Source organism: Anas platyrhynchos, chromosome 2 (assembly GCF_047663525.1).
Source record: "Anas platyrhynchos isolate ZD024472 breed Pekin duck chromosome 2, IASCAAS_PekinDuck_T2T, whole genome shotgun sequence".
Classification (NCBI taxonomy): Eukaryota; Metazoa; Chordata; class Aves; order Anseriformes; family Anatidae; genus Anas; species Anas platyrhynchos.
The window spans coordinates 63,691,531-63,718,366 of record NC_092588.1 but is presented as its reverse complement, the minus strand read 5'-3'; the positions used below and the strand labels follow the sequence as shown (position 1 = coordinate 63,718,366).

Sequence of the window (26,836 nt, the reverse complement as noted above, 5' to 3'; positions counted from 1 at the left end):
CCAGCAGCATGCGTTTCCTTATTGGCTCCTCCATCACCTGTGTCAGAAAGCTATCAAGTTATCTGTCACCTGTGTCAGAAAGCACCCATTTACTGCCCATGCTGTCTAGATTTTCCTCAGTCACCCCGAACTACACTGCACGAGGAAGGGAAAATGAATTCTTTCACAAGTCAGCCTGATTATTCTTCTGTCTGAGTTCAAAGTCAGCGAAGCCTGGCTTTCTTAGCAGTAAGAAGGAACGGAGACGACGAGACAGAGATACATAGGGTATTACTTTGATGAGTGTGTCAGTCTTTCCCTTCGTAGATTTCTCCTGTGGTTTTTGTGGTGTACAGTATGATACACACCATTCTCATTGCCAAGTGCATTCATTGCATATGATGCCTGACGTCAGTCTCTTATTTGTTAGTTACACTGTTGACATGCTCCATAAAACTAAAAGCAAGAAATTTGTCATGAAAGCATAGGTGTTAGCAACAGCACAGGAGTAAAGCTGTGTGCAGTGCTCAGTGAGTCAAATAACCCTGGTGGCTTTTCTCCTGACACCTTTTCTGGTATATAAAAAGGGGGGAAGAGAGAGTTGAGCCTGGCAGTACCCCAGGGGGGAGTCCTTGATAATGCTGCCTCCAGGCATCACCCTGAGCTCCCAGTGCAAAGCAGCCCCTCAGTCTGTGGCTGTAGCTGCCACACCTCTGTGCATCTGATAAACCCCTCGGGTGCAGAAATTGTTCTCAGGCCTCTGGGACAGACATCTTCTGCAGAAATGGTGCTGAGGAAGAAAGTGTAGAGATGGTTATTTCAGAACTGTACATCAGGGATGCCAGCGGAGCAGAGAAGATATAGTGATATATGTGGTGGGAGGGAGGAGAGCTGGGGCAATCCTGAGAGGTATATTGCTTATGTAGGTTTTGAACACCCTGACACCAATTTTCCTGGTTTAAATGGGAAGTGCCCCCGTGCTTTCTGCTCAGACAATTTGTACATCCTTTGTGTGAGTGTACTGATGCACAGCAAGGGAATAAAGGCAGGACAAAGTTGGTTTAGACCTGCCACGAGTGCTCATGGCCATAACATTTGTAGGACAGAGCTGATCTATTGTTAGCATTGGTGCCTTAATAAAGCACGGAGCTCAGACTCACAGGTCCTGCAGCACCTCTGATTCTTTGCGTACCCCTGGGCTATGTTTCACAAAATTGTGGGTCTCAGGAAGGTTTGTCAGCTTGGGCATAATGACAGACTCAGACAATCTCTGCATACTTATGAGGGCCTGCACATCAACAAATAAGCTTCCTGGGCACTTGAGATCAGAAGGGAGACATCTTAGTCATTCTCCTGGTGACAGCACAGGTCCAGAGGCGCTGGCACTGATCCAGAGCTAACAGGCTTGGTCTGAGCTGCTCTGCAGCTAGGCTAGAGCATATACTGTGAGCTGCAAGTGGACACAGGCTCTCTTCCCATCTCGTACCTTCCTTATCTCCTCTTCCAGTCATGGTGTCACCCATACTTCCCCTATTCTGCTGTCACAATAACCACAAAGGAGTTCAGGTCATGGAGGTGCTGCATGCTGGCTGCCTGGTTGGGCAGTGCAGCTAACAAACCCTCCTGGATTTCGGAGCATTGGGTATCAGCATCAGACACTCACAGACATTGGGACTTGGCTCAAGTGGAGGAATCCTGATGGACCCAAACTTATAGATGTTAGCCAGATTACTTAATGCAGCCCAGAAACATCTCAGATATTCTGCTGACCAGCACAGTGCAAGATTGGTGGAAAGCAGTGACATTATGAGCTAGCGGGAGTGCTCCAGGCTCACCCAGACAGGCAGTGGTCTTTAGTTACTTGTTTACATTCTGTTTCTTCAGTAATACAATAAATATCAAGTAACTCTTCTGGAACTTGAGATAGGGATCTGTAGCATTTTTCAGTCTTGGCACAAATAGTCTTTATTAAAAACAAAAATCGGTGGGAGGGAGGGGGGAGATGAGACCAGACAACTTACCATAGATGATCCTTCTTGTTAGGGTAAAGGAAACTGATAATATCTGGCCATTTGACTTCACAGTCGTTTGCGCAAGTGCCCAGATAGCAACAGTCCACAGGTTCCTCTTTTCTGCCAATTGCAGTCTTCTGATTTTCCCCAAAGTGAAAAGAAGCAGAGAGCAGCTTATTATTCGTTTGGTTTACTTTTCTATACAATGCATGGTTTACTATTTACTCTTTGAATAGTCTCACTCATGCTAAGAAAATTCCTAGATATTTTTGTATATTACAAATGTATTGGCAAATACAAAAGATATTTCTGTGCTTAGCTTATGTCCTCTGGGGGGGGTTCCCATTTCATTCGCAATCAGATCCTGTGGCTGGAGAGCACGGAAGGGGTCTCGCTGGTGGCAGCCACCTTTGGGGCGAGGGGATGAGTCCCTCTTGGCAGGAAAGGCTGCGTGAGGCTTAGTGGCAAATATTGCTGTTGAATGCCTTCTTGTGGCTTTTGTTTTAGAGCTATCCCATTAAAATAAAGGTCTGGTGGCAGGGGGGTTATGTTTGTATTTTGTGAGAGAGGGCTGAGAGAAATGTGCCCATGTGTCTTTGATGCTTGATGATGAGGGAGGAGCCCCTGGCAAGGAGAGAGAGTCCCTGTGTTGTAGATGTACATGCCGTTCACCATTCATTTCTCTGCTAAGAAAAAAGATTTGTGGTGCCTTTGGACCTGTAGCATGCCAAAAGCCATACGGGTAGCTGATGCAGCAGTGAGCTGCCTAGGTGGTAGCAGTGGAGGTGGCTGCCCCACCAGCCACGGTTCCAGGCTGCTTGGTGCAGGAGCCAAAATACCAACCCTGAGAGCCACGGGATGCATCAAGGCCAGGACGGTGAGTGGGGCACAACTGCTAGATGAGGCAGTCTGGTTATCTGGTCAGACCCATAGTGCTGGGAGCAAGGATTGGGTCAGGACGCCTGCCAGCAGCTGATGGCTGTTCCTCCTATTAATCAAGCAGGTTTTCCAAGTTTATAAGTCGTTGTAGATTTTCTCTTTTCCCTGGCCTCTCTTCTTGGGTCAAGAAAATGTGTACGTCTGGAGTCCTTTTGTTTAGCTCTCGGCTTGGGAGTGGGAAAAAGTTACTCATTGCTGAGCTCTCCAGGGAAAATTTAATTTCCTGGGTCTCCAGGCTGGTGATTTAAATTGGTGTCACCTAAGGGTTTTCAGCAAGAGCACCTAGGAACCGAATTGGCGGAAATGCTACCACAAGGTACAGGTACGTTTTCTTCGAAAAGCCGAAACAAATGTAAATGCTACCGAGATCGTCAAAACAGAGCAGGAGCTGCAGTTATTTTGTGTGTACTTTAGCGTTATCTGTGCTCATCAGCCTCCCCACTCTTCGGCTGTCTTTGTTTTCATTTTCGCATGAACACAATGATGGTGCTTTCAGACAGAGGTATTTCAGGCACTACGTCTTACGCAATTTGCTCTTAAACAGCTGAGACATGGGTGCCTATCTGTGTATGACAAGGATTAGTTTATTGCTTATTTAATAGAGATCTTGAAAACTTGTTTATAACTGTTTACATGCAATTTTTTCAACAATTCTGATTGCCTAAGGCTACGGCATGTTCGCTGTGCTTATGCGCAGCGTATAACCCCCATGTGGCCCCAGGCAAATGCAGTGGTTAAAAGATTTATGCACTATGCGGATAAACAAAATCTGGGAGAATTTCCCCGAGGCTTTGCCTGGATCGGCGAAACGGTGTGATTTCAAAACGTGATAGTTAGTACCTGGCATTTCTCATAAACGCTGCCTCGGTGAGGAAAGACCCCTGTGGGAGACCCAGTTTTAAAAGCAACCCCACCGAGGCAGGCGATGCCCAAACCACAGCTTGCCCCCGGTAACTTTTTATAAGACCCTTTTTTCCTCGTGTGGATGTAACCTGAAGGAATAAATGCCTCGAGCCCTTCAAGAATTTCCCTGCCTGGGCAGTGCGAACAACGGAGAGGAGAATTTGGGGAATTTCTGACGGGAACAAGCACAGCGCTGCCACAACGCCACAACGTCCTGCAGACCCTGAGCCTGTCCTAACCCTGCTTAAGGCAGGGGTTTCACCTGCAGCGTGCTTCACACTACACTCTGGAATTAAAGAGGGGGGAGAAGCCACGGAAGGGGTTGGCCTGGAGGGGTTTAGGCTCTGTTTGAGCCGGGCCGCAGGCCGCCGACTGGCGGGGGCTGAGGCGGCGGCGGGGCCGCGCCAGGCCCGCGGCTCTTGGCTGCCGCCCGCCGGCCGGAGCCGGCTCGGCCCGAGGAGGGGAGCCCGGTTTTGGGGCGGGTTTTGGGGCCGGTTTTGGGGCAGGGGGGCCCGGCCCCGGTGGTTCCTCCTCGGTGGTGCCGCGGGAGCTGTCCGGCTGGGCTGCGCGGCCCCCCGCCTGCAGCCCCCGGCAGGCGCTGCCTGTCAGGAGTGAGCAGCATCCCCTGGCAAGGCGTTGGGTTAATTCGTGTTAATAAACCAGAACGGCTGTCAAATTTTGTATTAATAAACCATAAATGCCACTCTCATTAACACAGCTCCTCTAATGAAACATCTCCATCACATCACGCCTCATGGCTCAAACCCACACCCGCATCTTTTCAGTTTTAATATCATTTTCCAATAATACACCGCCAGGTCCGGTGACAACGGTTTGCTGTGGGATCCCCCAGGTGCCACCTCCACCTCCTCCTGCCGTCCCTTGTTGTGTTGCGCTTTCATCTTTGTCACCACAGCATGCCCGCATTGAGTGCCCACCCCAGCAAAAGGACAGGGCTTCTGCTTCTCCCGCTGTAGGCACCTACTCCAGATCCAGCGTTTTGTGTTTCACTGCATTGAGACACTTGTGCGAATTGACCTACCTCACAGAACAGGCCACGCAATTTCATATAGTTGCCTTGCGGTACCGTTTTGGCAAATTTGGTGCTGACTGTAAGCAAGACGGATGACTTGTGCGTCTCCTTCAAGATGATTCCTCCTGCCAATGCTTGCAGAATGTCTCTGGAAAAAAAGCTTTGACCAACAACTGCTTTTCAAATATTTTTGTGCCTGTCAGTTAATCAATTCTTGGGCTATTTAATTTGGAACATTTATTTTTTCCTGTAAATCATTAGATTAAAGCACGCAGTTTGCCAATCTCCATGTGTTTTTTATCAGTGCAGTTACCTCTTATCAAACATGACTTTGTCTAAGAACAAAAATGTGTGTTTGTTTGGTTTGGTTGTTTGTTTTTGGTAGGAAGGATGCTAGTTACATTCAGATTTCCCTTCATGACCCTTTCCTCAACTAACAACCATCAGTGCTTCTCCAGGTTTCTGAATTTTCCCAGTCTTCTGAGATAAGAACGGATTGCAGGAGTGGTCAGCCATCACTTCTGGGGCTTGTGGTACAAGTTTCCTGCACATTTTAATGAAACAAAGCAAAATAATACTAAACAAAACAGTCTTTCCCTCTACTTTCCCTCTAGCACAAATCTAACTTTTTTTTTTTTTTTTTTCTGTAGGAAAGACTGTGAGGTTCTGTATCATGCTTATACGACAAATCTACCATCAACCGTATACCAGTATCTTGCTGCTTTCTGAATGCAGAATAAACTATTCATTTTAACATTTGCCTTTTCTGTATCACTAACATTGGCATAAAGAAACAAGACTACATACTTCATTTTTAATGTGTTTTTTTTTATGATTTTGTTTGTTTGTTGAGGTCTTGTACACCTCAAAAACACTTCAACTGTGCTGTTTAAGCCTTCTTTCCCTACTGTGTTTAGCTTTCTCACTGCTAAACTTCATTAGTTTCTACTTTGTATTTATTCTTACCTGTTTTTGTTTCCTTCTGCTTGTAAAATAATGCCCTTACTGCCAACAGCTACATTTATTTCCCCTTTGAAGTAGACTTTGCTTATGTTGTTCCCCTCGATTCGTGGCCAAGAGCATGAAGTGTGAACACTGCCCAGCCCAGCCAGCTTAGCAGCTAAGGGGCTCAGTCATTGCTCATACGAGATCCTTCAATTAACAGCTTTACTTTTTGCAAGGTGCACTCAAATTAGCTGAGGAAGAAAAAAAAAAAAAAAAAAAAAAGGAAAAGAAAATCCAGATCACCACATAATGCACTGAATCCTATAGAGTCCATCAGAAGGAAAAACTGCTGAGCTTGATGGTGTAATCAGCTGCAACTTTGGCCACCTCTGTTCAGGCATCAGCAATGGTAAAATAAAGGTTGTAGATGGAAGTTAGATCTAGACATAGAGATTTAGATGGAAAAAAAATATATATATTAAACAAGCCTTTAGGTGCACAAATCTGTCTTTGGGTGCCCTATGGTCACATTCTGGAAGACTTCAGGAAGATGAAATGATTTGATGCTGAAGACTGCTGGCCAAAAGCAATCATCTAGAACAAGGGCTTTTTAAACTCAGTTCCTATTGAAAATGAGTAAAGAAACAGAAGCAGCAGCAACCTTGTTTTGAAGGGAGTTTGAAAAGTATAAAAATGATATTTCATCCCTATTTTTATACACAATTGTGCTACCCTTTCTTTTTCTTTTGTTTTTCGATTTCATGAAACTGTTTGTTGTCTTCCGATCTGGAAGAGATTTGCTATTACTTTTCTGTATTGATTAAAAAAACAACTTTTTGTTGGTTGAAGAGAAACTGATTGAATGAACTATGCTAATTCTTACCTGTTTTAAACCAATCTTAAGGACTATGAGTTTCCAACTTTCTATGGAAAGATAGGGCAGCAAGCTAACTTAGCAAGAACTGGATTTAGAGCAAATAAAGTAGGTATTCACCTTGCATATATTTCTCCCATGGAACACATGGTTAGTGATACCTTACATAGGTTCAAAGTGGGCACATTTTATTCAAGCAGAATCCATAGAAAGCTGTTAAATACAGAGATACCGTTTCTATGAAAGTACTGTATGCTTGCTTTGGTTTATGCTTTTTACTCGGCATATGCTACTGTCCATTCTTCTAGGTTGGATATTGGATTTGATTGGGCTGTGGCATGATCCAGAACACCTTTTGCATGTTTGCATGTACATGAATCCAACTGCCTCTGCAGTCCTGTCCCACTTCTCTCAGGCATTGTAATACCACAGTATGTGTGTGCTACAGGCAGGTGAGACACCAGCAGGAATTTCTCCCATACCAACATAGCTTTCAGCTCAATGGGCTTGCACAGGAAATCCGAGAAAAACATGGAGAAAGGTCAGGTTGTCCTGATCCCCTTATTGTTCTCCCTCTCTGTTTACTTCTAGGCACTCCATCTTGCACTTCTTTAAACTCTGCTGTTCAACGTGCTGCTTGTGAGAGGGAGAGACTTTCTTGAACACATCACAGCATAATTTAGTTTCCTGGATTTTCTGTAAGCCTTGTACTGACAATAGTTAAGATTCTCTTAATAGGACCCCAATTGCTTTTATTACCAATCAGTGACCAGCAAAGGCTGCCCAGAGGATAAGTGCTAGTGCTTACGCTCTAGCTAGCTGTGAGCTACTCAATAGACATACAGGATGAACCTTTCAGAGGAGCTTATGGCTGTATCAATATTTGTCAAAACAGAATATAAAGTTTTGTGGTGAATATATGCAAAGGGCTTCACAAACAGCACTTTCCCCAACAGAATTTGTGAGTGTAACTCAGAAAGAGTTTGTCTGCTCCATGCAAGTGAGCGGAATTTAGTTGAGGACAGAAATAGCACAGCCATGGGTAAATCCAGTGACATTATTCGAAAACAACTCTGAGAGAACGGAGACTAAAAATCGCTTCTAATTAATACTTAACAATAGTTGAGGATTTATTGACTTTTCTGTGAATATACAGTTTCTGTTAGCAATATTTAGATACATTTTCTCAGAAGTTCTTAATGATTAATGTTTAGTAATTTATGATTCGTTTACAAGAAACAAGGCACTAAAATGCACGGTTACTCATCCTTATTACATACTCTGTGAGTTTCAGACATACAGGAGATTCCTCTCACTTAGACAATTACTGGCTCTTCTCTTCCAATGTTTCTTGTTGTTGCCTTTCTCACATCCCCCACCATTAGAAATTATACATTTTAGAGCCCTACTTTCGTCTCCTTTTAGTTGCTGTTTCTATAGCAAAGAATTTGCTCTGATAATTAGCTATAAAGATAATGAACATCCCATCCCTCACATTTCTAAGGATGCAAATACACTACCTGTGGGCTGCTTAGAGATAACTATAACACGGTTGTTATGTATCCATTTATTTATCAATTAAAAAATGACAACAAAAAATAGCTGTTTAAAGGTGCAATGCCAGAAGCTACTTCCATGCAGGGCAGAAACAGCTTTGGAGGTATCTGAGGCACTAAAATACTAAATCAACACTTTCAAATGGGTGAGAAGGCTGAGACTGACACCAGATTAGCAAAATCAGATTAGCCTTGTGGCTAACCATTTGGCTAAATCAGGGCTGGGGCTGAAATAATGTATTGTTTTCAGTACGATTTAAAAAGCAAAACCCAGAAACTGTTGCTAATAAAAAGAAAAGACCACAAGGGATACCACCTAATACCCTATTAAAATATTTAGTACCAGAAGGAGTGTATATATTTTCCAGTCTCTTAAGACAAATAGCCCAGGACTTAAACAGTAGTTCTCGTTTAGATGCTCACCAACTATAAGCACAAACACTATACAATGTGATTTTATATGCTGTTAAAATACAACAGAAGCTAATGTCACATAACAAATACAACAGAGTGTAAATAAGGAGTGGTTTCCTAATTATCTGACCACTTATACAAAAATGACAAAGAGGAGCACCTAGATTCAATTTTCTTCTTGAGATCCCCTAGCTCTAGTGCTGCCAATACTCTAGAGGTCAGATTTTCAGTTCCTCTGCATTGGGACTGCAGTGATCCTGAGCACCCTGCACACCCATGGAAATATCAGCACTTTGGTTTTCAGAAGATTCTTGCAGTCTCTGTGACCAAATTAATTCAGGTGCTGGTGGAATATACATGAAAAATGAAGGACGTCTTTGCAGAATTAAAAATGTGACATTGGAGAAAGAACCTCTTTCAGCAACCTTGAATAATGCCCTGAGTCATTGCCAAGTTAAAGTGAAAGCTAACCTTTTCCCCTTGGAAAGACAGACTTCTTCAAACCTGGCCAGCATGATGAATGATAGCTGGAGAGACAGCAATGCATCTAGAAGAAAGTTATTTTTTACAACGTTTTTGCCTCTCAGGGAAAAATACTGCAAAACTGCACAAAATTTTGGAAAAGAGAGGTTCTTACTCATATAACAGTAAGAGTCACTCAAAGATCACAGGCAGAAAAATGTTAAAGAAAACCATTATGTGATTGCTCTTGATCAGCAATGTATATGTGTTTCTGCTCGTTTTTGCTTGTAGTCTCAGAGGTTGGAAATTCCTTAAGATACCCAAGAGAAGTGGGGCTCCATTGCTCACTGGAGTTTGGTAGGGCCCAAAAACGTAGCTAATCCGCTCTGTTGAAAATCCCATCCATGGTTACTAGAGCCCGTTTTGTCCAGGGCTCTTGATGCCCCTGCTGAAGACAGTGGGAGCCCCACCAGGTCAGCAACTCTGAAAAACAGGTCCTGCATCCATGCTGGTGTGGCTGGGTGCTAGTTGGTGATAAAATGGCTTGTGCACGTTATGACTGGAAGTCCAGAAACACAACCACAAAAAGAAAGCTATGAGGACTCTGCCTTCTGGCTCTGGGGAACCTTCTCAGGTACAGATCTAAAATACCAGGACTTTCACATATCTAGAACCTGAAGATCAGATCTTTCATTATTTAACCTTAGACTCTTCAGGGGGAAAAAATGTGGAAAGTAAAAATAAGCAACAAAACAACACATATAGCTGAAAATATGAAATATTGGACAAATATTAAATCTATTGTTCATTTTGTTGAAATTATATATATCCATGAAGGGTGTGTTCAGCTTTATATAGACAACATAGGTGTGGGCATTTTTCTTTCTTTCTTTTTTTTTTTTTTTTTAAGAATGCAAAATAATTTGATGAAGTAGCAAAGATTTTACAAGGAAGAGGTGAGTGTGCCTGTGTGAAATATATACTGCACCCATTAACCAAATCCTAACAGAAAACTCAATCTGTCAGACTGAATCTGTGATAATCTATTGCTCTTGGTAGTTGAGCACTTGACAAGATATAATTGTAACCTATCCCATGATTTGGAGGATTTGAATACACAACAATTAAAGAAAATTGCTTACCACCTGAAGCCATCTTTTACAGATCAGTAAAACAAACCACTGCAGTTACTACGCCCAGGCTGGCTTTTAAGTTGTGAGGGTGTGCGGGCTTGAGTCTGCTGCACCGTGGGGCTTGAGCCACCCACATTGTGTGTAGGGGAAGGGTTCAAGCCTAAGTCAGGCTTTTTCCCTGCCTGACTTTTCCAGGCTGGCTCCCTGACAGTGCCTTTGTGCCAGGTTTGCACAAGCAGCCCTAGTAGCTGTGGGGTTTGGACCAGAATGAGGGCTGAGATCTCGACTTCTCTATCAAACCCACGGCAACACCCAGAGAAACCTGTTGGCTTCAGTGGGACTATGGAAGTGTGAAATGGAAACAAGCAATTAATTTACCATCCATGAGAGGAGTAAATGTATGATTTAACCAAGAATTTGTTGTAAATGTCTGAGACAGATGCAGGTACTGTTATGGTCGTTTATTGATCATACCTCTAAACTTGCCACCTTGTTGGTGTGACGAGGCACCTCAACGATACACTTAGCAAAGACTGTCCCACTGGCTGAAGACCCTCATTTTTTATACAAATCCATCCACCACTGCTGATTTGGTAATTGGAAAAGATGCAGGCACACTTCAGTGCCAGGCAACTTGAGAACTGGAATCCTTCCCCACAGTCCCACCAGCATCACCTCATCACCACTGCGTGCATCCATGAGACAGGATTGCATTCAAGAGGAATGGGACCAAATCCACGTGGGAAGCCTTCTTAAGCTATCAGCCAGCAATGGCGTGCATCATAAAGCCCGGCCTAGTCTCAGAGCCCTTATGCAGAGGCAGTACTTGAAATCAAACCAAATCAAAACAAATGCATTTTGGAAACTACCGCAGCTTTATTTGGCAAGTACTTCTCATTACACCTCATTTAAGATGGAAAGTTGGAGGTAAGGCAGTATTTGGATTGGATATCATTGTTCAAGCAGTGGTCGAACCTCTGTATTAGGTCAGCAGTGATAACTCCCAGCCTGCCATAATTTTAGTGCTGGTTTAAATACCAAATCCATCATACTGTCTTCCAAATTTGTATTTGGAGTCTCAGTATGTGACAGTATGTACAAAATCTTTTTCAGAAAAACAGAATTTATCACATGTGTGTGTCAATTCAGACTTCGTATAGCCAATAGGCTTGGAATTCAGAAGCTCTCAAGCCAGGAGGCTCATTGAACTGAAGGACAGTTCTGTGGGAATACAAAGGTATCTCGTAGAAGAAAGCAATTTTAAGCAAAACGTCAGTCAGAGTAACAGGTCAGAATATCAAAAGTCCAAAACTTAACAGAAGCAGAATTTTGCCTCCACATTTCGCTGTGGCACAAAGTACATACTGGGGATTCAGCTGGTCCACTTGTGGTTCGGTACAATTCATGGTGTAATTGTAAGGAAAGGGAAGGGTTTTACACATGACCAAATGATAGGCGGAGCATGAGGAGCTTATATGTCACCTCATTAGTGCCATATAAATAATAAACTACAACCAAATTGGCATATAATGCCAGTTTCCAACCCAGGACTGTCCAAGAACAGCCCCTTATATCTGAGAAGAAATATCTGAAGGCTGGTGGAATACAATCAATCTTAGGTTGTGCTGAACGCAAACCTCCTTCTCTCTTGCCAAACGAATTTGATTAATTAGGTGCTCTAACAATCAGTCAGAAAGTGAAGCACACAACTATTCTGCAGCTGGACTGAATAACACAGGGAAAACAAGCTCAATCAACATTTTTTAAGAACACAATATTTAATTAAGGACTGTCTAAAAATCTATTGTGTTGTTTCTGTTAGAATTCTCTCCCTAAATATATGTGCTTATATAGTGTAGATTTTAATTTAATTTAATTTAATTTAATTTAATTTTTCTAGCCAGCTCTTCTGATGAGGCAATATTGTTTGTGGCTATCATGACTGCTGAATTCTATTTTATTTTATTTTTTCCCTTGTGGCTGTTTTAATGGGTTGGGAAATCTGAACTAGGGTGAGTTAAAAGATTTGGGAAAAGTGATTGTTTCTCACTGTTAAATAGGTTGACCATCCAGCGAGATTCACTGTACACTCCCTCATCAACAAAAAAGTTTTATAACCCAAAGCCATGTGGCAGACAATCCTTTCCTTTTCCTTGTTGTATAGCTGATGCCATTTGGCTGGCTACATGCTGGACAAATTTCACATGCTTTTCTTCAGTGCATAGCATGTGTGTCTGGATAGCAGGGGCTCAAAAAATTGTCCAAATTCACTTTACTGAGGAGCGATGCCTAATAATTGTGGCAGAGTTCCTACTTGACATGGTCACTTTTCTTGTCAGGCACTTGGAGCTGCCAATGGTGTGATGGAGGTGTCCAGATCCTCAAGGGCAACAGTGATCAGGAAAGGTGAAGGCCATGCACGGAAATTGTTTGACATACATGAGTGTTATCTCTTAGGACAGCTAAGAACTGTCTTCACTTCTGACTCTGAAAACTGTACTAGCATTTATTTTAATTTTATTTTATTTTATTTATTGCCTTTGTAAGTTTTTAATTCGTTCAGTGTTACTAACATGACTAATTATGTGGGATGCTTAATCCTTTCACCACCAGAGCAGCGAAATGCTCAGGGCCACAGCTGGGAGTTTTTTGTTTCATTGCTCTTGTTTTAGGCCCAGAAATCTGTCTACATTTCTATATGCATATCTTAGTTGTGTAATTCCATGAAACAAAACAAAACAAACAAACAAACAAAAAATAAAACCAACAAACCCTAAGAGGCAACATCGCTTGTAAATCAGCTGCACAGAAGTTATTCTCAGATACCAGAAACAGAGGTCACTGCTTGGTTTTACTGTAAAAATACATTATCCTATGCTTATAGATGACAACAACCTTTTTCTTTTTATTACATCTCTCTCTATTTCCCTATTTCTCTTCTGCACATTATCGCATCAGCTTGTTACTTGGTTTATTTCATTAACCTAAATGTATTAATTTTGGTACATGTTAGTAATGACTTTGCACAGAAACATTTCTGAATAGAGACGAAGTTCAGGAAGAGTGATGATATGTGAGTTTTGCATTTAACTCCTTTGAGAATAAATAGAAAATTATTGTGAAAAGACAGCCAAGAATGAAACACAAAACAAAACAAAACAAACAAACAAAAAAAAACAAAAAACAAAAAAAAAAAAACCCAGATGTATCAGTTATGTAAGAACAGCTTTGAACAAGCTAGCTCAAAATATGAAATCACAGGACTTTACTTACTTAAATAAAAATGTTATTTTAAGATTTACATGTAATACACCTACCCCCAAAGTAACAATATATAAATGTGTAGGAATTTTTCACTTCAACCTTATAATGAGAAAAACAGCTGCAAATACGGTGCTGTGACTACAGAAATTCAGCATGAATGGGAAGGGAAGCATTAAAATGTAAGTGTGGAAGAATGAAGAGGATGCGTTGTAAAAGCCACTGTAGCTATAAGCAATAAAAAAAACAAAGTCTTGGGAGACTGTGAACATTTAGTATTGCAAACACGTGAAGATAAATGATCTTCAGACAAAATCCAGGACTACGTCCTCAGCTGCACAAGATGTGGTATAACTCAGAAAAGGGTCGCCCTGGGCCATGATGCATTTTGCTGCTCACGGGGCCGCAAGAGGCCTGCTTCAGCCCTAGTGCTGAGCTAGGCCCCACCGGCTGCACCTGCCCCCAGCATGGACATCTTCTCTGAGCAATGGCCCAGGAGGGCTGGACATTTAGCCCTGGCTAAAGACATCTTGACTGTGTAGGGAGAAGTGTCACGGAGAGGATCTGTGGTAAACAGCAAGACCCCTTGCTCTGTGGTAGAGCAGCTTGAGCCCTGAAGGAAGTACGACCATGGGCTGCAGGAGGGGTTACTTCTTTGTCAAGGTCAAGAGCCTTGAGGGGAGGCTCTGAAAATCTTTCAGAGACTCTTCAGCTACCTAGCAAGAAGGAACTTTGTTACCAGAATCCCCAAACCTAAATGAACCCCAAGGATTTATGAAGGATAAGTACCAACTACACAGCTTGAGCATCCTGCATTACCTCTGATCCTCATGACTTTGTAGTCACAGACTGTCCCCCTAGAATTACAGAGCTGGGAGGGAGAAAGTGCTTCTCCCTGTACAAGCCTTTCCCTACACTAACCCCTTTCCAAAATCCTCTTTTGTGTTTCCTAGCCTATGCCCAAAATGCAGAACCATGTGGGCAGATGTGCAGAAAAGGCTAAGCGACCATAAATTATGTGGATGTGGAAGATGCCTGTGAGGAGCAACCAAGATGTGATATAGGCAGCCTGGCCAAGAGATGGAAAAGAGCATAGTGTATAACTCTGGATGAAATCTCCTGCACATATTGGTAGTAAAAAAATAAATAATAATAATAAAAGGGGGAGCAGATGTAGGGAAGAAATGCAAAGGAAAAACTTATCAAACAAAGATGATTTATATCAGATAAGTTAGGTGATCTCCAAGGAGAGACAGTGCTAGTGTCTTCCTAAGAACAGAGTCCGAGAAATATCCATATCTGCCTGGTGTGTTTTTTCTTATGGAATTAAACAGGGAGCGTTTGGCCCAGTGCCTTTTAATTTCATTCTTGCCAACAACTTTATAACAAATCCAGAGAAGAATAGGTATTTTAGCTGTAGTTTATATTTGAAAAAAGTTGGGAAAATGCCTATTTAGTTTGGCCAGATGTTTAATAGGAAAACACAATGATATGAAAAGTATCTGAATGATGTAACCTAAAAAAAAGTCAGAGGAACAAATTGACATTTTCTGGGAGGGCGATACTACAACTAAGAAAAGTTGGACAAAAGAAAAGACTAAACCTAAAACCAGAGGAACTGAAAACAAACAAGCAAACAAAACCCCGCATTTCTCATGCCATTTAAACTCCATCACAGCAATCACGTTATAAAGCCATTAGGTGGAGAAGTGAAAGCCTGGCAAGGAGACACATTACTTCATCATGTTGATCTTTGACATTTTTCTATCAACCAACCTTACAGCAGCCAACAGTCAACCACAGATGGGAAAACAAAAACCTGGGTCTTCTGTAAGCCCACCACAACAGCATCTTGGATCATTTGAGTTAGGTGTGACATGCCCATTCTTCCTCTGTGTGTGTTCTTTCTTTTGTATCTTCATCTTGGTTCTTTTTCATTTTTCTCCCATGATTTTCTTTCTTTGAAGTAGAAGCTGAATTAAAAGGTTCTATTGTTCAGCCTAAGAGCTGTAACTTTTGGGTTCAGAATAGGTATGTGTACCAAAATAAAGACATTGCCTGAAAACAGTCTGAAAACATGCATACTTTAAATGACTTTTTTTTTTTTTTAAATACAAAAATAAAACAATCTTTCATGAGCAATGTTATAGCTTCCAGGAGTCAAAAGCACCCTTATCTCAAATATCATTGATTTTCTCTGGACTATTCATACCTCACCACAAGGCTATTTAGACCTGGATTGTCCCTCCATCCTTGCTTTCTTCACATTGCTGAAATTGTCTCCACTGGTCACCTTTGGCACCCTAGCACACTTAGTTTTAATGACAGAGTTTTGAATTATTTTCACTTTGGAGCAGTGTGGAAAGAACCCTGTCACTGGCTAAGAGAAATATCTTTCGTATCTCTTTTCTGGATGGTGCCTAAACAGTTGTCATAACCACTCAAGTAACCGACTCACCTTCCAGAACACAGAATGCAACCTCAGAACAAAAAGGTCCTCGCTCCCGTTCCCTGCTTTCTTTTGCCTCTACCCTTACTGTGCATCATTGTCCTACCTTCCAATATTGTTTCCATGCAGCAGACAAAAAAAAAAAAAAGGGGGGGGGCCATAATTATATCTTCCTTTGGGAGTCCTCCGCTTCCTTCATACAGCCAATTTATAAGAAAACCGAGTCTCCTGTCAAAAAGATTTGTCTTCAGATTTCATACACGACCTGCTCTATGATCCTGCAGCAACTCTGCAAAAATAGCCTTTTTTTTTCCCTCCGTAATATAAAATAAGTTGCGATAAATCACTCCCTTTGCATTTGCTGGTGTTAGCACGTTGAAGGGAGCAGTGCATGTACCGCAGCGTTAACCACTGTGAGCATTGTGGTTGATAATGGCAGTGCTTGCAAAGATGAATCACCAGCAGGGAAAGGAGTTCAAAGGGAAAATAATAATAACAAAAAAAAAACTATCAAGACCAACTGCCAAAAACCAAACCCGAAACAAATTGCACCAGAAAGAATATCCAGAGAAGAAACAGGAGTGTTACTGGGAAGAACAGCATGTTTTCTGCCATACCCTAATTTAAATATGTTGCTCTCTTGTTTAGATGTGACCTTATTAATCGTGACCTAAAAATACGTTACTGAATAACGGGATACTTGGGATTTTCATTGAAAATATATGCTTTCCTTCATTTTTTTTCACTGCTTCAAATGTTGGCCGTACAGCTTCCTACAAAACAGCTTTTCACGCATCAGAAGATCTTATGAATCTTTATGGAGTTCTGTATTTCACATTTTCTTAACCCTTGCCCCACTAGAACAAACGATTGCCTGAGGAAGGATTATCCTTATTTGTGCTTTCCTACCATCGACTATTCTGGGCCCCCAAACTCTGTGGGGGCCTTCACGAGAATGCTTTCATACAAATCATGTCTGTCACCTCTCACTGACAGCAAAGTAAAGAAATACACCACCTTAACACACAGGACAGAATAAAACAGAACTCCAAAACAGGAATAATCCCCTAGCTTACCACCCAAAGCTAAGAAGGCAAGTCTTAGCCTTCTTTCTAGCAAGGCCGAAATACTCCAGTTAGGTGCTAAGTATTGCATGGGGAGACAGAGGGAAACTTTGCCAATGGACTAGACGACTTGCTACGTTTTAATAGCTTTATGAATTGTTAAAAAGCTCTTCCCCTCAGAACGATTCCATGCGCTGAGCACACAGCATCGGCAGCAGCACGCATCCCTCCAATTTCAGTATTCTACTTGAATACAAGACAGGCCTGGAAAAGAGAGGACAAGCACAGGGGCTTCTGAGGAAGAAGTCACCTTCTTTACAACTTCATAAGGGTCAAGGCTCAAAGAACACGAGGGCCACTCCACAGCCATTCTCTCAATCAGCCAGCCAGATAGAAAATCACAAGCAAAGTGCTCAATTCCTACAGTGTTGCTTTTGCTACTTCCTTCACTTTCACATCTTCTATGAAGAGTAGGTTGCGGACTACATTAACCAGAGGCTAAAAGTTTGCTTTGTTTTGTTTTTCTGTGCTCCAGCATAACATCTGTCAGCCACTTTTTCTCTCAATAGCTGAGAGCAACCTTTGCTTTTATTTAGGAAATGGTAGATATGAAGAGCTGGAAACCAAAATAAACACTATAACCTGATGTTTAAAGCTGTTACATTTTTTCAAGAATACCCAATGAAAGAAGACCCGGAACACCTTAAATTTCAAAGGATATTAGGGTATTCTGAGAGAAAATATGGTCACATTTTAGAACACTGTGTATGTCTGAAAGTCACAAAAGTCAGGATTACCTACAAATGAACAGTACCGTTCTGCCCTTGGCAGACTCTACCAGTGTTTCCCTAAATGTTCAGCATCAAAGTGTGTTCCCTATCAGCTGGGCACCTATCCTGTCACTGTACATTCACATTAAAACACCCTCTTTCCAGTGCGCATTACTTAGAAATGTGCTCAGTCAGACTGACTCTACCACTTTATGCTCTATGGTGAATTAGGAAAGGGTCTGTTAAAGGATGATACAGGCCACTCTTTTGTGATGGTCTGCAGTTTTCTCTCCCAATACATTTTCTTTTTATTTAGCACTTCCATTTTTATCCTGTGTTCCTCTTCGGCCATCTCACACTCTCTTTCTATTTGCTGTATTTTTGCCACGTGAACTTCATTCATTTGGATTAACTGCAGTTGCAAAATTGACATTTGCTGATGATGCTCTTCCTCGTGCATCTTTTTCAGAGCACTTTCCTGAGACGCTTTACTTCTGTAGTTCTTATCCGCTGCTATTCTGACGTCAGAACACGAAGGCTCAGGTTGGGAGGTACCTTCACACACTGGGAAATGTACCAGCTCCTTCTCTTCCTCACAAAGTTCTCTACTTGAGATGACAAATGACTCTGTAAAACAGAAAGGAAGAAGTATTATAGTATACCCCTCTTCTCCCTCAAGAAACACAAACTTGTGATAATATCTAGAGGTGTATACATCTAAACATCATCCTTCTGTACCAGAATAGAGCAGTCACTACATGACGCTTTTCTATTATAGAATATGGAGGGCACAATGATCTGAACTGAACCATTCTGGGCTTTGCTGATAGCCCTCCAGGCTGTAATGGGAGCTCAGTACACTAAAACAAGTGTTGACATTTTTAAGTGGGCACCTGAAGTTAGGTGGCTGAGCCTGGAGCTGAACCTTAATGCAGATGTTTAAGCCAAATCTGTATGTGACCTGCAATCATTTCCTGAAAGGTCTGTGTGTCAGGTAAAGAGTCGCATCTACATTAACACCAAAAGACTATGGAAGTAGGGGGAAGGCCACTACTTCCTCCTTCCTCATCATTTCTGCATATACCATAAACACAGTGTTGTATATTTTCTGGAAAACAATTATATTATTCTAATTTCAACAAGATTCTACTTGTTCTACTGAAATAAAAGAAACTATTCATGGAATATAATAGCAACCACTGCAATTTATTGTCTTTACTTATGGTAAACACAATCATGAAAGAGAAAATGTAAGAATGTTATCTAACAATGCAATTAGTCTTGTCTTCTTAGCAAGAAAAATCTTATGTGGACATTCTCCAAGAAAGGACTGTAGGTATTCTCCCTTATACTCTTGTACTATTCTTTCATTGTATGCTTGCCAAACTAAGCAGAATACAGTACTCAATTTTTTTTTTTCAAAAATGCCATTCTCCAATGTGGACTGCAGTGTGAAATATGACTCTACTCTTTTTAGTCCTTCTTGAACACAAAGGAGGGAAGACCTGCAGGGAACTCTTGCAGCAGATAGTTGTCTATCAATTTGCTGCTGGTGGATTGTTTTGTTTTTATTGCTCAGGCCTTTTCCCAACAAAATGACACTTTACAAAGGATCAAAATATCCTTGGGACCCTTCTGTTCTCTGTAAAGCCAGTGTGATGCCTGCTGTGATGCTCATTCCAAAGCAGAAGATATGTCAAAAACTGATTTAGATAACAACAAAAAATAGACTAAGATCTCAGTTTAACTCTTGGGGGCCTAGGGAAATAGACAGAGTCTTATAATATCACAGCTCTGAAATTACTTTTCTGTAACCAGCAGTCACAGCTAAGTGGATAGATTTAGATTGCTGAAAAAGAATCACTGGCAAAACCACAGACAAAAGAAAACTACATGCATCATCACAACACCATTTATACCTTGACTAGAAGCATCGGGGTGATATTCCGAATCTTCTTCTGGTGGGCTCTGCAAAAAGTACATTTGCTCAGGCATTATGCTGGCAATCTTCTCCTTCCCTATGATGTGAGTATTTATAAGTGGACTAATACTTCTTTTTACCTTCTCCCGTCTTTCATGTGCCATTATCTTTTTTGTCCGTGCCTTGATATTCTCCCAGCATTTCTTTAGCTGTTTGAAGTCTCGCAGTGATACACTGGGCTGCGAATTGTATTCGTGAGCTAGAGCTTGCCAGGTGCGTTGTTTCAGGGCAATAGTTCTTGCATCACTTTTTTTACACTCAAGTACATATTTGTACTTTTCAACCAGTGCAAGCAGCACACTCTTCTCCACTTCTGAGAAGTATTTAGCAGGCTTTATTATTTCGTTTTGCATTTTCTACTTTTTCTCCAGGAAGCCAAAAATCCTATGAAAACAATGTTGAAAACAAAGAGAAAAAATAACACATATTAGAACTGGTTACATTATCAAGTAATTGTGTTTCAGCAAACAACTCCTAAATATAACTTCTGATTGCAAAACACTTCCTTATCTAGAAAAGCTTGGGCATACTTCTACGGTAAATAACAAAGCATACAGGTTAGATAGCATAATTATAGGCTGGTTTCTATTGCTACTTTAGTAGCTACACAGTTCCATAAGAAGTATATGTTAATGAGAAGATGCTTCCTGCCTTTGTTATATTTTGTCTTGATAGAAAATAGTTGGTGTTCAATTTACTTAGTAACTTGTTTTTAACACCTTGTTTTTCTACTCATTAACACTCAGAGAGTTTTCAAAGCCCTGAACCGTGGAACAAGTTCTGAAATCCAGCCCTTGATCGCTTCTGGTTTAAATCTAATGTCTTCAGCAGGTTTGTCTTTCCATGGGTACACAAAAGACCCTCTTCTGTCCCTGTTGAATAACTGATTTCTCCCTTATATCCTTTTTGTTTTACTTCAAAGTTCTATAAGAAATTATATTTAAAAGATCTCTTCTTAAAGACTTATGATAGTTTGGTTCTCCCCCATGCTCAGCCCTTCTGGACGGACATCCAGCAGTGAGCAGGATCCTGGGCAGGATCTCACTCCCTCTCTAACTGTGCAGCCCCAATTACTTTCAAGTGTTGGGCAGAAACTTCTGAATAATTATGTACAAAAAGAAGAAGTGTTACTGTCTTAGCTCACATTACTTCTAGTTTTACTCATAAAACTCAGGGACAGAACGTGCATCATTGGTTCATGTTGCTAACAGTCTAGAACTCTTTCCCTGAATGATTTTTCTAGTATTTTGCCTACTGTTTCTACTCCCTCAATGTTACCTGATGATTCAATAGATGTCACAGTCAGATTTCCTATTTTTCAGTCCAAATATTTTTTTTCTTAACTCCACTGCACTAGCATTGTCTTTGTGCCATCCTTGTAATTCCTGTCCTCCAAATGTCTAAATACTTACACTTCTCACCTTTTCCAGTGAAGGCAACTATTTATACTCACAAAGAAAGCGAACAGACAAGTTAATATCGAAATGAGTTAATATCAAAACCATCTCTCACATGAGAACAGGAATATTCTCAAGTAACACATGATAAAGGTCATTATAATCCATATGATAAAACCCAGAAAAACAACAGGATCTGAGGGACATAGCAGGCTGTTGAAGAAAGCACAGAATAGCAAAGCTAAAATAAAGTGAATAGAAAATAGTAATAGTCTGAGTTTAAGAAACTACAACATACAGTTAAGTATTGCTAAGTCACTGGCAGCAGCTAAGTTGTACCGCTAGTGAAAAAGAAGCAACGAGCACCCAGTTCTGTACTTTATTTCTCTCAGTGCTTAACTGCACACCGACTGGACACTTGGAACCTGCACAGATCCTGGCTAGTCCCAGTTCTGCGCTCTCTTCAGAAATGCTGGTGTCATGGGAGAGCTGGAGCTTTTGGAGCAGACAGGATCTAGTGGACAAAGGACATGGATCCATAGGGAACCAGGCTTCGTTAGTTCTGCTGCTCACAGATCAGCTTGTTCTGGGGTGGGAGAAGGAGGAGGTCTGGGTGTAAGGAAGATGGTTCCCAGATCCAGTGTTTCCTCCTTCACACTCTACCAAGTTATTTATCAGTCTCTGTGAAAACTTAGGCAGTGCATGTGTTGGTGAGCAGGAATTCTCAAGCACCTATAATCTCAGAGTGCAAACTATGTGCATGTAAACAATGTTTGAAGTATCACATACCAATCATTATTATAACGCCTAGGTCTGATACACAGAAGAGGACATCTGCTGCAGAAGTTCCTTAAATAAAATAAGTAAATAAATAAACCAAAAGTCAAGAAATGAGCAATCTAAAATAAAAATAATGCAAACTGGGAACTTGGCTCCATGAAACAGCTCTCAAAACCCGTAGAGTAAAAAAGACCTATAATGAAATGGACTCTATCTGCTAATTGATTTTACTTAGGTACTTACTGTACCATTCCAAACCATTGAGCTGCTTTGGACAGCTGCTTCAGTGAAATTCATGGGACTAAATATTGATGTTTCAATCTGTCTTAGCCTTAGTTTCACTGAGAGGCAGAACAGAAAGCAATCCCTCCGGCAAGTCATAAGATCCAATAGCTGATGACCCCAAAGAGCCAGGATCAGAGGTTTCATGGGTCTTCCACTGAGGCATGTAAATCTTGCTTCTAGCTTTGAAAGGGTGCGAGAAACTCAGACTAAAAATAGTGATATTTATGTGTAGAAGATCACTTTAATTAGCAGAACAATGGATTTTCAGGAACTTTGGAGACTTAAGTTCAAAATGTTAAACTTAATAATACCTGGACTTCTAGATTCCAGGTGCTAAATAAAGGTGGTAAATATTTAGCCATAAAGACTGTCAGAGATCAACTGATATCAGTAAACATTTAAATATTTCCAAATCTAACTTCATATATATTAAAACCCTATACATTAGGATAAAAGCTCATCTTTCCTGGTTGCTGCCACAGCAACCCCCTAAGTACCACATTAATACCCCATTATCACTCATTGATATTATTTTTACTGTGATAGGATCTGAGATTCCTGAGTCATAAGCTCAGACGGTGTACGTTTAAGAGTGGAAACATAGGTTCTACTCTGAGAAAAATACAAGACTAATGCCTTTCCCTCCCCCATACACATTCCTACCTACTTTTCCTAGACATGCACACTGCACTGGTGTCCTTTCCATGACAAAGCTAGGATTATGATTAGGATGCATAAAAGACCTCAAGAATTGCTGAAAGCAGTTTAATGCCCTTAATACAGAGGGAAAAAATGAAAATTCTTGAAGCTTCTTTTCAAGCTGTTACACACTCAGCCTGCTTACTTCATTATATGAAAGCCCATTTTCAATAAGGTAAGTTGAAAGCACTCTGAGATGTCAGAAAATTTACAGCACTGAGGATTTGCAGCAAAATACTACTGTACATTTGTATTCACCCTTTTCTTTATGGATATCAATCACCTTTTGACAGCCCACTGGCTCCTCACTGGAATACAAGAAAGGACTCTCACAAAGTGAAATAATTTCCATTTCGAGGCTGAAAGATCCTTCCAAGATGTATGCCCAGTATAAAATTTAGCACATAAGAATCTGTGTTGAAATGGAAGCAGTTTATTGCATATAGCTCACGCAAAAAAACAGGATTGATTTGGGAATGTGATTTAGGAATGTGACTGCACATGAGGACAGCTGCACTGTAAATTCAAAGAAACAAAGAACAGAAAGCTTCTCACACTCTTACAGGTGCTCAGGCTGTTAGACTGTCCTATGCAGTAAGGAATCACTTTACCCTAATTATCTTCTTTGGCACAGCTCCACTCATAACTTGCTTTAAAACAAATCAGTGTCCTAAGTACCTCTCTCACACAAACCTCTATCACTTTAAAAATAACAAGAATATCTCCCAATTCCTGACACTTTGAAACACTATGTGGCATTCTTCTCTTGAAGACTATAAAGGATGGACTGTGCTCTGCTGAAAGAATATCTTGGAAAAAAAATACGCAAGTGAAGCAATGTACATATGTTCAGGAGTATGTAAATGTGTATTATTTTGCTTGCACACATCTAAATGCACACTCAAACTCCAACTGGTTACAAAACACATTTTGAAAAAGAAAATCACTTCACGTTGGCACATGGGAGCATGTTCAGACCCTGAAATATTTCTTTAGGCATGAGAAATGCAAGGAGAAAATTATGATGGAAGCCTTAACCTAAATGCGGAGGTTACTCTAATGAAAAACAAAGATAACAGTTTGCTAGCAAACTGTAGTCACTTACGGTGTGAAAATGCAATTCATTCGCCAATGCTAACAGGATTGCTATCAGAAATAGTTAAGGACTTAAATAAAAAAAGTAAATGTATTTATCCAACTTAAATTACGGATGAAGTATGAAGCGTAATCAGCGATTTACAGCACTGGTAGCCAGTCATAAACGCTGTCCTTTTCATCCAGTGTCTGGGGGTGAAAGAAAGGCATGGGAACGCAACGACCAAATCCCGGCACAACAACAGGTTTATGTTTCATGTGGAGAATGGGAGAAGCAGCAGCAAACAGCCTCCTTCTTCCTCAAGCGTTAGGTTTTCCTCGCAGAGCATCCTTCCATCGGGCTGCTCCAGGCCTGACCCTGCCTACCTTGAGATGGGCAATCACTAGGGGATTAGATGCACATTACAAACATGAATGAGACCTGCAAGGAGAACGTGTCACATGCAATCGGTTAAAAAAAATAAAATAAAATAAAAAATAATTAAAAAAATGCAGTGGAGTGCTTTTTATCTGTTGTAATGCAAATTCGTAATTATCACGGACTGTCCAGCAAATGAAGAAAAACAACTCTTAGTTACAATTCACAGGGTTTTGCCTGCATTTCTTCTGGTGCATGTTATCTACGTGCAATGTATTATTAATTTTTTTTCAATACATGTCACATTGCACAGGCACAGACGGGCTGATCCTGGCATTCCCTGAGGCTATTTTACACGGGTCACCCGGCGCCTATGGAGGCCACCCGAAACGGTCCGTGGCACAGAAAGGTGAGGGCTGCAGGTTGCTATTCCCACAGACCGCCCGAAATCCCTCTGCGATTCCCCAAAAAGAGGCAGAGGCAGGACCCCCCCCCCCCCCCACACACCCCGGGCGTGCCTCCCCCCGAGCGGCGCTTGCCTTTAGGATCTCCTCGCTCGCTCCCCTGGTGCCGGAGCTCCTGGCTCGACAAAGAAGGACGCTCCACCCAGGGCGGACATGCGGGTTGAGGAACATCTGAGGGAGGGAGGCAAGCAGGGAAGGAGGAGGGAGGGAGGGAAGGAAAGAAGGAGGGAGACCCGCCGTGCCCGGCCCCACAACCAGGGCGGCGTTCCCGGGGACGAGCCCACCCCTCGGCTGCGGGCTGGCAACAAAGCACCGCCACCTCCCTCCCTCCCTCCGTCCCTCCCTCGTCTCCTCACGGCACCAGCTCGGGCTCTGCCTCCCACAGCGCTCCCAGCGGCGGTCCCGGGGCTCTCCGTGCCGCCAGGGCCCTGCCACCGCCGCCACCTTCCCCGCTGTCCCCCCGCTGTGGCGGCGGGGAGCGGCCGCCATGTGGCGGCCCTGAGGCGGGCGGCGCAGCCCCGGGGCCGGGGGGGAGATCGGCGGCCGCCGGCTTTGTCTTGCTGCCGGCCGTGCTGTGCTGCCCGAGGGAAGCTCCAGGGGTTCCCTGCTTGTTTCCTGGGGATCTGGGCGATTTCCCGATTCTAAAATAATAATATTTTTTATGTTGGTACTTGCCCTAGGGTTGCTGTATCATCTCAAGCGCAGCCATGGACCCCGAAGCTGAGATCAAGAAGCAGGTAAACCCCTTCTACTGCAACGTGAGTATTGCTCGTAACTAACGTGAAATTGAACTGAACCGAGTTTGAACTCTTTATCTTGAGATAAACCGGTGCCTTTTTTCCTTCTGGGGAATCCCTGACCATGTTTTTGGCCTGATACGTCTCCTCCACCTTTTCAAAAATAAGTTATTCCGGTTATTAGTACAGAATAACAGCCTGACATTCACCACACAGAGAGAATTTGTACAGGACAGCAGTTGTTTACAGCTGACATGGTTTTTAAAGCAGCCTTGCATTGCAGCCTCCTTCTTACCTGCGTTTGACCTGCTGCCAGCTTCAGGCTTCCTCAGACCAAAAGTCATCTTTCCTAGTCATCTTTCTTCGTTGTATAGCGAATTAATCCATGAGGAGAAGGTCTTTTGCAGCTCTTCCTCCCCTCTTAGCCTTCCTCTTTCAGTTTTGCTGTTGTCTCCCTGTTATCCGGCTTCGTTCAGCTTCGTGATTCAGAGCATTATGCTGAGGAAGCTGAAGGGAAGTAATGGCATCTTGATGTGAATGCATCGTCGTGTTGGATTCAAATCAAACGTGGGCAGTTTTGGTGATTGTACTGGTTCTACCTCTTGCTGAACATCAGACGAAACAGGAGCTATGTTCAAGTTGGCTTGTGACAGTGTTGGGTTGATGGTTTGCCCATTTTCAGCTCAGTTTTAGCATATTTAGATTTTTAACTTGGATCAGCTTTGCTTAGTAACTGTTATTGTACAATATTCCTGCCTACGTGTTCTCTAATCTTTTAATGTACTTTCCCTATTGTTGATCCTTATAAACTTACAAGTTTAGTAATTGCTCTATAATTTTTTTTGAAACCTCAGCAGAAAGTATCTGCAGTTCAGATAGTTAGGGTTCTGAAGTTTACCAGTTGTGAAAAGAATAACTAACTGTAAAGTTTTGCCATTACATCTTGTGCAAATATACAACACGTTAACATGAGCATAGTCTCTTAGTTTTAGGTAGGTTATTGCTATTGTTGATAATTTGATAATTTGCTAATGTTCAAGAAGCTGTGATGGGAGTTCCCTTCTAAAAATAGATCTTTATAGGTAAAAATGTTAAGGTTATTTACAAAATGTTATTTTTTTTCCCATAGTTTACCCAGGGCACTGGTCTGCTTGAAACAATCTTGCCAATACACCTGCTAAGTATCTTTGTCTGAGCAGGGGCATGAATACTAAAGCGTATGTTGAGTAATAAAACTTCTTTCTTG

At 41.8% G+C, this 26,836-nt stretch overlaps 2 protein-coding genes across 8 annotated transcripts in view; one reads left to right on the top strand and one right to left on the bottom strand.

Annotated features, from left to right (window-relative positions):
* Positions 1 to 12,306: 12,306 nt before the first annotated feature.
* Positions 12,307 to 26,065, bottom strand: MSANTD3 (Myb/SANT DNA binding domain containing 3). 3 transcript variants are annotated; one of them, XM_072034861.1, is made up of 4 exons: positions 24,929 to 25,067; positions 19,856 to 20,159; positions 19,714 to 19,762; positions 12,307 to 18,421 (listed from the first exon to the last, which is right to left on the bottom strand). In XM_072034861.1, exons 2-4 carry the CDS (start codon positions 20,126 to 20,128, stop codon positions 18,012 to 18,014), a joined length of 732 nt encoding a protein of 243 aa, XP_071890962.1. In that variant the 5' UTR covers positions 20,129 to 20,159; positions 24,929 to 25,067; the 3' UTR covers positions 12,307 to 18,011. The 3 variants fall into 3 exon arrangements, with proteins under 3 accessions (XP_071890962.1, XP_005014100.1, XP_027307656.1); XM_005014043.6 differs by lacking the exon at positions 24,929 to 25,067 and adding an exon at positions 25,886 to 26,065 and having other exon boundaries at positions 19,714 to 20,159; XM_027451855.3 differs by having other exon boundaries at positions 19,714 to 20,159.
* The window catches only part of LOC101793077 (uncharacterized), a 23,464-nt gene continuing 21,375 nt past the window's right edge, over positions 24,748 to 26,836 (top strand). For 3 of the 5 annotated variants that reach the window (XR_011807646.1, XM_021268555.4, XM_072034857.1), the window contains exons 1-2: positions 24,748 to 24,798; positions 25,534 to 25,611. Coding sequence is in view for 4 of the 5 variants with exons in the window: in XM_021268555.4 (XP_021124230.3) it covers positions 24,763 to 24,798; positions 25,534 to 25,611 (114 nt within the window). In the remaining variant the exon portion in view is untranslated. Of the gene's footprint in view, positions 24,799 to 24,986; positions 25,038 to 25,533; positions 25,612 to 26,836 lie in introns of those variants that run through there. The other 2 variants (XM_072034858.1, XM_072034859.1) reach the window with 2 other exon arrangements.

Coding starts and splice junctions, on each gene's coding strand:
- MSANTD3 (XM_005014043.6), bottom strand. CDS start 20,128: ATGCAAAACGAAATAATAAAGCCTGCTAAATACTTCTCAGAAGTGGAG. Junction 18,422..19,713: donor CCCCGATGCTTCTAGTCAAG/GTATAAATGGTG, acceptor TCTGTTTTACAG/AGTCATTTGTCATCTCAAGT.